The sequence below is a fragment of the Mirounga leonina genome, unplaced genomic scaffold (genome assembly GCF_011800145.1).
Source record: "Mirounga leonina isolate KUSES-001 unplaced genomic scaffold, KU_Mleo_1.0 Mir_154, whole genome shotgun sequence".
In the NCBI taxonomy this organism is placed as follows: domain Eukaryota; kingdom Metazoa; phylum Chordata; class Mammalia; order Carnivora; family Phocidae; genus Mirounga; species Mirounga leonina.
The window spans coordinates 1,314,743-1,324,862 of record NW_023270389.1 but is presented as its reverse complement, the minus strand read 5'-3'; the positions used below and the strand labels follow the sequence as shown (position 1 = coordinate 1,324,862).

General features: G+C 59.5%; 1 protein-coding gene across 1 annotated transcript in view; it reads right to left on the bottom strand.

Annotated features, from left to right (window-relative positions):
* Positions 1–4,634: 4,634 nt before the first annotated feature.
* RUSC1 (RUN and SH3 domain containing 1) overlaps positions 4,635–10,120 on the bottom strand; it is an 8,157-nt gene continuing 2,671 nt past the window's right edge. The window contains exons 3-11 of the mRNA XM_035009766.1: positions 9,789–10,120; positions 9,022–9,120; positions 8,780–8,856; positions 8,510–8,684; positions 8,332–8,437; positions 8,133–8,179; positions 7,114–7,663; positions 6,579–6,707; positions 4,635–5,345 (exon numbers count right to left, since the gene is read on the bottom strand). Coding sequence (XP_034865657.1) covers positions 5,177–5,345; positions 6,579–6,707; positions 7,114–7,663; positions 8,133–8,179; positions 8,332–8,437; positions 8,510–8,684; positions 8,780–8,856; positions 9,022–9,120; positions 9,789–10,120 — 1,684 coding nt within the window. The 3' untranslated portion in view covers positions 4,635–5,176. The remainder of the gene's footprint in view (positions 5,346–6,578; positions 6,708–7,113; positions 7,664–8,132; positions 8,180–8,331; positions 8,438–8,509; positions 8,685–8,779; positions 8,857–9,021; positions 9,121–9,788) is intronic.

Sequence of the window (10,120 nt, the reverse complement as noted above, 5' to 3'; positions counted from 1 at the left end):
TCATTTCAATAGATGCAGAAAAAGCATTTGATCATGATAAAAAACCCTCAGAGTAGGTTTAGAGGGAACATACCTCAACATCATAAAGGCCATATGTGAAAAACCCACAACTAACATCATACTCAATGGTGAAAAAGTGAGAGCTTTTCCGTAAGGTCATGAACAAGACAGGGATGTCCACTCTCACCACTTTTATTTAACATAGTCCTGGAACTCCCAGCCACAAGCAATCAGGAAAAAGCAATAAAGGCCATCCAAATTGAAAAGGAAGAAGTAGGGGCACCTGGGTGGCTCAGTCAGTTAAACATCTGCCTTCGGCTCAGGTCATGATCTCAGGGTCCTGGGATCGAGCCCCACATCGGGCTCCCTGCTCAGTGGAGAGCCTGCTTCTCCCTCTCCCTCTGCCCGCCTCTCCCTCTCCCTCTGCCCTCTGCCTGCTTGTGCTCCGTCAAATAAATGAATAAGTATTTTAAAAAAGAAGTAAAACGTTCACTATTTTCAGATGACACCATACTACATAGAGAAAACCCTAAAGACCACCAAAAAACTACTAGAACTGATGAATGATTTCAGTAAGGTTGCAGGATATAAAATCAGTCTCCAGAAATCTGCATTACTATATGCCAATAATGAAGCAGCAGGTAGAGAAATTAAGAAAACTACCCCCCCCCAAAAAAAAATCCCATTTACAATTACACCAAAAATAATAAAATACCTAGGAATAAACAAAGGAGGTGAAAGACCTGTACTCTGAAAACTGTATTGATAAAAGAAATTGCAGATGACGCAAACAAAGATACTCAATGGTCATAGATTGGAAGAACAAATATTGTTAAAATGTCCATACTAGGGGAGCCTCAGTGGCGCAGTCAGCGGAGCGTCCAACTCTTGGTTTTGGCTCAGGTCATGATCTCAGGGTTGTGACATGGAGCCCTGCGTTGGGCTCTGCGCTCAGCACGGAGTCTGCCTCTCTTTTCTCCCACCACCCCCTGTGCTCACTCTCTCAAATAAATACGTTTAAATAAATATAAAAAACAAAATGTCTATACCACCCAAAGCAATCTATAGATTTAATGCAATCCCTATCAAAATACCAACAGCATTTTTCACAACTAAATCCTAAAATTTGTATGGAACCAAAGACTCTGAATAGCCAAAGCAATCTTGAAAAAGAAAAGCAAAATTGGAGGTATGACAATCCCAGATTTCAAATTATACCACAAAGCTGTAGTAATCAAAACAGTATGGTACTGGCACAAAAACAGACACATAGATCAATGGAACAGAGAGCCCAGAAATAAACCTACGATTATATGGTCAATGACTTTTTGACATAGGAGGCAAGAAATGGAAAAAATATAGTCTCTCCAACAAATAGTGCTGGGAAAATTGGGACAGCTATATGAAACAGAATGAAATTGAACCACTTTCTTACACCATACACAGAAATAAATGGATTAAGGACCTAAATGTGAGAACTGAAACCATAAAAATCCTAGAAGAGAGCACAGGCAGTCAGGTCTCTGACATTGGCCACAGCCAACATTTTTCTAGATGTCTCCTGAGGCAAGAGAAACAAAAGCAAAAATAAACTATTGGGACTACATCAAAATAAAAAGCTTCTGCACAGCAAAGGAAACAATCAACAAAACTAAAAGACAACTGACAGAATAGGAGAAGGCATTTGCAAATGACATAGCCAATAAAGGGTTAGTATCCAAAATATATAAAGAGCTATAACTCAACACCAAAAAATAATAATTAAAAAATTGGCAGAGGACATGAACAGACATTTCTCTAGAGAAGACCTCCAGATGGCCAACAGACCCATGAAAACATGCTGAGCATCACTCAGCATCAGGGAAATGCAAATCAAAACCACAATGACGTACGACCTCACACCTGCCAGAATGGCTAAAACCAAAAACACAAGAAACAGCAAGTGCCGGCGAGGCTGTGGAGAGAAAGGAACACCCTCGAGCACGGTTGATGGGAATGCAAGCTGGTGCAGCCACGGTGGAAAACAGCATGGAGGTTCCTCAAAAAATTAAAAATACAATTACCATATGATCCAGTAATTCCACTACTGGATATTTACCCAAAGAATATGAAAACACTTATTCGAAAAGATACAGGGGGGGCCTGGGGGGCTCAGTCGTTAAGCGTCTGCCTTCGGCTCAGGTCATGATCCCAGGGTCCTGGGATTGAGCCCCGCATCGGGCTCCCTGCTCCGTGGGGAACCTGCTTCTCCCTCTCCCACTCCCCCTGCTTGTGTTCCCTCTCTCGCTGTGTCTCTCTCTGTCAAATAAATAAATAAGATCTAAAAAAAAAGATACATGCACCCCTATGTGTTTTATTCTTTTGAGATTTTTTTTTTCAGGTGATCTCTACACCCAGTGTGGGGCTTGAACCCACAACCCAGAGATCAATAGTCCCATGCTCCACTCTCCAAGCCCTCCAGGAGCCCTCACCCGTTTACTGCAGCATTATTTACAGTAGCCATATTATGAAAGCAGCGCAAGTGTCCCTTGACAAATGAATGAAGTTGTACACACACACAATGGAATATTACTCAGCTGTAAAAAAGAATGAAATCTTGCCATTTGCAACAACATGGATGGATCTAGAGGGTATGATGCTATGAGAAATAAGTCAAAGAAAGATAAATGCCATATGATTTCAGCTATATGTGGAATTTAAGAAACAAAGGAAATTCAAAAAGAGACAAACCCCAAAACAGACTCTTAACTCTAGAGGGGAGGTGGGGGGGGGGGAACAGGTGAGATTCCATTTACCATGAGGAGCAGAGTAATGTATAGAATTATTGAATCACTATACATCAGAAACTAATATAGCACTATATGTTACCCATGCTGGAATTTGGATTTTTAATCAATTTTTTAAAAAACGGCTGGGACGCCTGGGTGGCTCAGTTGGTTAAGCGTCTGCCTTCGGCTCAGGTCATGATCCCAGGGTCCTGGGATCGAGTCCCACATTGGGCTCCCTGCTCATCGGGGACCTGCTTCTGCCTGCCTCTGCCCCTCCCCCCTACTTGTGCTCTCTTTCTCTCTCTCTCTCTCTGACAAATAAAATCTTAAAAAAAAACAAGAATTGGCTGCAAGAGCTGGATGTCTGTCGGCTCCTGTGAGGACATGAGGCTCTCCTGTTGTTAGGCGAGTCTTGTCATGGGTGCAAAAGTAGCACATTGGCAGTTTTTTCTTTTTTTTTAAGATTCCATTCATCCATTTGTCAGAGAGAGAGAGAGCACAAGCCAGGGGAGCGACAGGCAGAGGCAGAGGGAGAAGCAGACTCCCCGCTGAGCCGGGAGCCCGATGTGGGGCTCGATCCCAGGACCCCGGGATCATGACCTGAGCCGAAGGCAGACGCTTAACTGACTGATTGGCAGTTTTTTTTTTCTTAAAGTCTTTTAGCCTTAATTATGTTTTAAGTATTGGTATCCACTACAGCTGTTCTAGGTAATATGTAAGAATAATAAATTTCTTATTCACATTTGGTCTATTCCATGATGCTCTGCAAGGTCTGTTAGTCTTACCACCTCCGCACGCCTGAGGACCCTTTAGGCTGTGACTACAAATATCACCAGATCCCAGCGATGCTCCACCAATATTGTCTCCACCCATAACAACTCTCCCAGTTGTTTGGGTGAACCCCTGTGAAAACCAGCGCGTGGGGACAGGAGGCAGGACAGGGCAGGCAGGGTCCCGGGAACCAGATGCTGTGACGGCACACGGGAATCATGGGTCACTGTGCATATCTCACTGTGAGAAACACTGGCCCCAAAGTCAAAGTCACAGTGGTCTTCCACGTGTTCACTGTTTTATAATTTCATGATAAAAATAAAAAGCAACTGGAGAAGCTGCATCATCTTGAGCGCTCAGACTCCTACGGCTGTAGCCAGTGGTTCCCGGAGGCTCTGAGTCCGGCGTGAGAAATGTCATCCCCGAGCGGACCCGAGATAATCCAGTCTCACAGCGAGACGGCAAACAAATAGCAAAACTAACGAAGGAGTGGCGGAGTAACAAGAACTGGCCGAGAATGGGGAGCAGTAAGTCAGGAAATGGCAGAAGTGTGCAAGGTTGCTGCTGAGCACGGCTCCCCTCCCCCCTCCTGTGGCCAGCCTGTTGCCACCTTGACCCAAGTGCCCGAAGGTGGAGGAAAAGTTCCAGGGTCCTCTCCCGTGTTCAGCTCCGGTTCTGTTCCCCCCGCCTCTCCTGTCTTCTCACCTCCTGGGGGCTCCCCTGCAGGCCGTCACTGCCCAGCCTGTCCTCGGAGCTCCGCCACTGAGCCTCATCAGCTCCGAACCAAGTGCCAGAGGCCACGTCAGTGTGCTTTCTGAAACTGCGTCACTGCAGAGTGGTGACATTAAAGTGTCACTTCTGTAACCCCTTCATCCCTCCCAGCACCTCGGAGCACAGATGCAAGGCCGGGGCCTCCCCACGTCCCCCCATTTCCTCGGCTCGTACCCTATCCGTCTTGCCCAACAAGGCAACCCCGCCTCAACAGGGAGGTGCTCCTGAGATGCGGCCACCAGGGAGCGGCAAGAACGCAGGGGAAGGAAGGGGGCCGCTCCCCTCCCCGCAGCCTCTGTCCTGACACGCAGTGACACACACACATTCTGCTCCCACGCTTTATTGGGACAAAGGAAGGGGCGGGCAGACCAACACCACAGACCCACCCACCAGGGGGGTCCGGACTTGAGCACCCAGCACAGCTTGAGTACGTAATAAATACAGGCAACGTGGGTGGCGCGTGGGTCGAGGGGTCCATACGCAGGAAGGACACTCGAGGCCCTTCCAGTCTCGGGATCCGAGGCGCACTGGCCCAGTCCACTCACAGAGGAAGGAGGCAGAGGGGAGCGGTTTCCACTGTGCAGATGGGAAGGGAGACGTTTCCTTGTGCAGGGGGGGGAGAGGAGAGAGATGGAGGGAGACTCCTTTTCACATTTCGAAGAAGAGCAGATTTCACCTTACAGATGGCACGAGAGGGAAAAAGGAAAGTTGGTTTCCCATTCGCAGACATGGCCGTGGGCAAGGGGAAGAGTCATTTTGCGGCGGGGCAGACACTTCTGCGGCCTTCGGTGTGCACAGGTCCGTGGCCCCGGGGCCGTTCCATTCCCAGGGCGCAGGAGGGAGAACGGACGGGACAGGGGCTCGGCCTAGAGGACCAGAGAGGTGTAGCCCACGGGCACCAGCCCCTCCGCGCCATCCCGCCCACAGCGGAGCCAGTCCTCGTCCACGGTGGCGACCACTCGCAGCACCTCCCCGCGCCTGAAGCTGAGCTGGTCGGGTCCCGCCGCCGTGTGGTCGCAGAGCGCGCGGACGGCCCTGCAGGGAGCCAGGGGAAGGGCTGGGATGAGCGAGGTGGGCACCCAGCCGTCCCCGGCGCGCCTTCCCCGCCGCGTGGGGCCAGTGCTGACCAGGCTCCGGCAGAGGCGCGGGGACTATCCATCAAGCGTGGGTTCTACTGGGGCCCTGCCGAGCTCCAAAGCTGGCGGTCGCCGCTTATCTGACCCCACCCACGTCCTCTGGGCCGTCAAATCCGACCCGAGCAAACTAAGCGACTTATCTGAACCCTCCCAGCCAGGCCTCCTCTGGGCCTCCTCGGGGGCAAACACACCACCTTCCCCCCAGGGGCTGCTGGCAGACCCTGCATCGCCCCCAAAACTCGTTTGCCCCCCCATCCCCATCACTCCGTCCACCCTCCTCTTCACGTCCACTGCTGCCACCCTCCTAGGGCGGCATCCTCACTCTCTGGACCACACCACGGGGTCTGGTCCCCTCTCCCCGCCCCATCCCTCCTGGCCTGCCTGCCCCGGGCCCCTTCTCCACCCTGAGATCAGAGATCCTTCTAAACCACGGGCCAGCATTTCATCCCCGGGCAGAAGACCCTTCGCGGGCTCCCAGGGCCTCCACCCTGAAGTCCGGTGCCTTAACCGACCTGCTGAGGCCTCCAGCAATCCATCACCACCACCGACATCCTCACCCCAGACCCGAGCAGGGCACAGTTCCTCACCCGCCACACCCGGGCCTCGATGCCCCACCCGCCCCATCACCAGGCCTTCCCTGAGCCCCCAGACCTGGCCTCCCTGCCCAGAGTAACCACCACACACTACTGCGCATCTGCTCGCTGGAACCTTCTCTGGGCCACAAGCTCCAGGAGGGCACGGGCCCCGGGCGTTTGCCCTCCTGTTCCCTCCCGCAGTATCCTACTGGGCACATAGGACTTGAAAAACACCGTCAAAGGAAGGAGAAGTCAGGAAACTTAATTCAGTGGACTGAGACCAGCCAACTGAAGCCAGACTCCAAAGCAGAAGCGGCCCCTGGTGTCAAACCTGAGCAGGCCGCTCTGGGGGACACCCGCAGACACTCGGCCCGAGGCTTCCCGCTCCCTCAGGGCCCTAACGGAGCGGGGTCACCGCCTCGTACAGGGAACAACACAGGCCCGGAGACGAGAGCTTCACGCCAACAACGGGACGAGCGCTACCCGACCTCGCAGCTCCCAGCCTTCCACGCCGCTACCCACCCCTGCCCCCTGTAAACTCGAAATGCACCCCCCACCTGTGGGTCTGCGCCAGGCCGGCGCCGGAGGCCTCAAGCTCCTCAGGAGGCGAGAGAGGCTCGGTAGGTGCCCCCCGCTTCACCAGAGCCAACACACTCACTGTCGGGGGCAGCCAGCTGGACGGTCTCCTGGAGAGAACACGGGGTCACAGAGGTCACCCGACCTCCAGGGAAGGACCCAAGGACCCAGGACTTTGGAGGCAGGAAGAGGCTGAAAGGCCTGATTCCAAAGAGGTCAGGAGTGGGTCACTGCTGAGGGCCCTTCAGGGTGATTAGGGAGGTGGCGACACCGAACACCAAGAGAGGGGTATGGAACGTCACACCCAGGGACAGGAATCAGCACCGTTTTTCTTTTTGTCAAGGGCCGCACAGGAGATATTTCTGGCTTTGAGGACCCAGAGGCTGAACGGGGCGAGTCACGCTCGCTCCCGCAGCAAAAGAACCACCAAGGCCGCGGACCTCAGGCCTAAGCGATCCCTGCAAGGCCAAGCGGGGGTGACTGGGGCGCTGAGGAGGGGACCGGCTACCCCAGTACCTGGACTTCCCGGTTCCTCCGTCAGTCTCCGTGAGGCCCCCGGGCACTCCAAACAGCCTCCCCAGCCACACGCCTCGGCCCGGGGCGGCGTCCTCTGCGGGCACGGGCCTCTCCCGTGGGCCTCCAGCCGCCGTCCGAGGACCCCACGACCTCCACCGGGGAAGAGGGAAGCCCTCGGCGCCCCCGGAGGCGTAGACCCGGGAGGCCTGGGTCAGCTGCTCCCACCAGCTGCCTGGCGTGGGGGCGCCGGCGGGAGCCGAAGGGCCCGGAGGGGTCTCCCCGGAAGCCCCCCGAAGGCTCTGGGCCAGCCGCCCCCCCCAGTGCAGCACGGCATGCACCGTCTGCCGCAGGGCGGGGGGCGAGCCCGGGGCCGAAGCGGCGGGGGCCGGGCCCAGGGGCAGGTGGTGCTGGTGCTCAAAGAGCAGGTCCAGGTGGAAGGTGAGCACCGACAGCGGCTGCAGCAGGAGCAACAGCTCCGCGGACAGGGCCGGGCAGCCACCCCGAGCCACGGACAGGAATCCCGTGGGCAGGTACAGGAGGGACAGCAGGCCTGGGGACGAGCAGGCGGCCGTCAGCGCCCCCGCCCCCGCCCAGCCTCTGGCTCTGCTGGCAGCTGGGGGGACGAAGCACTGAATGACAGGAAGTGGGGGCGCCCTGCAGCAACACGGTGTGGGGGTGCGCTAGCCCGGAGCCTCACCCAACGAGGCCCCAAGGATGAGACGCGTCCCTGAGGGGGCAAGGGGAAGAAGGCAGAAGGAGGCAGGAGGCCCTGGGGCAGGAGAGCCCGGGAGGCAGGGGAAGAAGGAAGAGGAGGATAAGCGGACTCTGGAGGTTTGGGGGAGGATCTGGGTCTTTCCTGCTGTGGGGCAAAGGGACGCACTAAATGCGTGCGGCACAGAGTAATGCAAGTGGACACGGGGATCGAGGTCACTCTGGCTTCGCTGGGACCAGCAGCGGAGACAGCGCGCCCCCTCCCTCCCTCCTAGGCTGGCAGCCCGCCGTGCCCTCCGGCGTCTGACCTGCATCCTCCTGGAGGCTGGAAAACCACAGCTCCAACTGCTTCGTGCTAGGGGAGAGAGGACAGCGCGGCTCGGGAGGGCGCAGGACGGGGGACGAGCTTCCAGGAGGGACAAGGCCACCAGCACCGGGCCCCTCCCGCCCGTGACACCCGTGCGGGCCCCAGGCCGTGGGAGGGGCGCCAGGGGAGCGGCCACTCACTTGAGGAGGCCCAGGATGAAGGCGTGAAAGCGGCTGCGGCTGCTGCTCAGCGGGGCCAGGCGGCTGACCTGGCTGTACAGGGTCCCCAGCGCGCGGCTGCCGGCGCCTGCGGACACCGCGCTCTGAGCCCGGCCCAGGCCCGCCCGGCGCCCCCGCCCGCGCCCCGCCCGCGCCGCACCTGGCTTCACCGACGCCTCCACCACGCTCCAGGGGCTGGTCCTGCGCTGCCCAGTGATGAGATCCTTCCGGAAGGGCTTCAGCCCGTCGGCCACCAGGGCGTGCAGGGCCGGACAGAGGGTGGTCAGCACCAGGTGCCCCACATCTGGGCTCAGCCGGCTGTCCCCCAACTGGGCCTGGGGGCGACACAACGGACCTGTCCCGGGCGCCGGCGGCCGCCTCCCCGCCCCCCGTTCGTGCGGCCCCAGGGCCTCCGCAGCGGCACCCTCACCTTCTGAACCAAGTTCCGGGCGGCCCCAAAGTGCGAGATGATCTTGTCCACCGAGGCGCTCACGGCTATCAGGAGCCCTGCGAGGGGCGGGCACGGAGCGCGCGTCGGTGCGGCGCCCGTGCCCGCGCCCACCCCAGGGCCCCGGGGCACCCAGGCTCCCGCAGGCCGGCCCCGGAGCCGAGGGCCCAAACCAGCAGCAGCTGACCTGGTGGAAGTCGGGGTCAGGAGTCCGGGCGCCCTACCTTTCTTCTGCTCCTGCAGCTGGCCCGTCCCGCTCTGGGCTTCTGCCATCCACCGTCGCTGGGCCCCGGGGGCGCCGGCGAACGACCGGGAACTCCGGGCTGGGGTGAAGGAAGAACGCGGAAACGCTCACGACGGTGACCCGAGGACGCCGGGCTGGCGCACAGGGCGCCCCAGGGCCCGCAGCGCCGCGGGCCGAAGCGAGCAGGGACAGGGCCCCGGCTGGGTGGGGCGCCCCGCACTCGCCGTCCCCTCCCCCTCTCGGGCCGGGCGGCGACCTCCGCCCCGTCTGCCCCGGGCGGGACGGCGCGCGCCCCGCCCGCTGGGCCCGTGGAGGGGGGGGCAGCCGCGGGAGCACGTGGGGGCCCGGGACCAATGGACGGACAGCCAGACAGACCGGCGGGAGTGGGAGGAGACGCGGAGGGAGAGGCGACCCCGGGGTCGGGAGGCTGGGAGGCGCGGGCGTGGGCCCACCCGAGTCCGGCGCCCGCTTCTCCCCCACCCTCCCGAGCGAGGCGGGGGCCAGGCCCCAGCGCCCCCCACGCCCCGGCACCGCGCAGGCCCCGGGCCGTGCACTTGCTGGCACCCCCTCAGCCCGCGCCCCCCACGCCCGGGCCTCGAGGCCCAGGGCCCAGCCCCGCGGCGGGGGGCGGGGCCAGAGGCCCCCCGCTGGCGGGCGGGGCCGCGCCGCCTCCCCGAGGACGCTGGGGGCGGAGGTCCGCCGCGGGGGGCGCGGCGACCCCCGCGGGCTGGCCCGGGTCCGTCTTACGTAGCCTGGGCGGAGGCGGCGGGCTCCTGGTCCGGCGGGGGGCCTTCGGCGGGCGCGGCGGCGGTGGCAGCGGGGGGGCGGGCACCTGGCGGGGCGGGGGGGCCGCGGCGGGGAAGGCGCTGCTTCTGGGAAAGAGCGGGGACAGCAGCAGTGCCAGCTCGGGGCTGGCCAGGCAGGGCAGGGCCCCCCGAGCCGGGGGCGAGTGGGCGCCCACCGGGGACAGGCGGACGGGCAGCAGCGGCTTCTGCGGGGGCCTCGGCGCGCCCCGCTGCCGCAGCCCCGCGCGGGGCGGGCCGGCCGGACGCGCCGGGAGCGGGGTCCCCGCCGCGCCC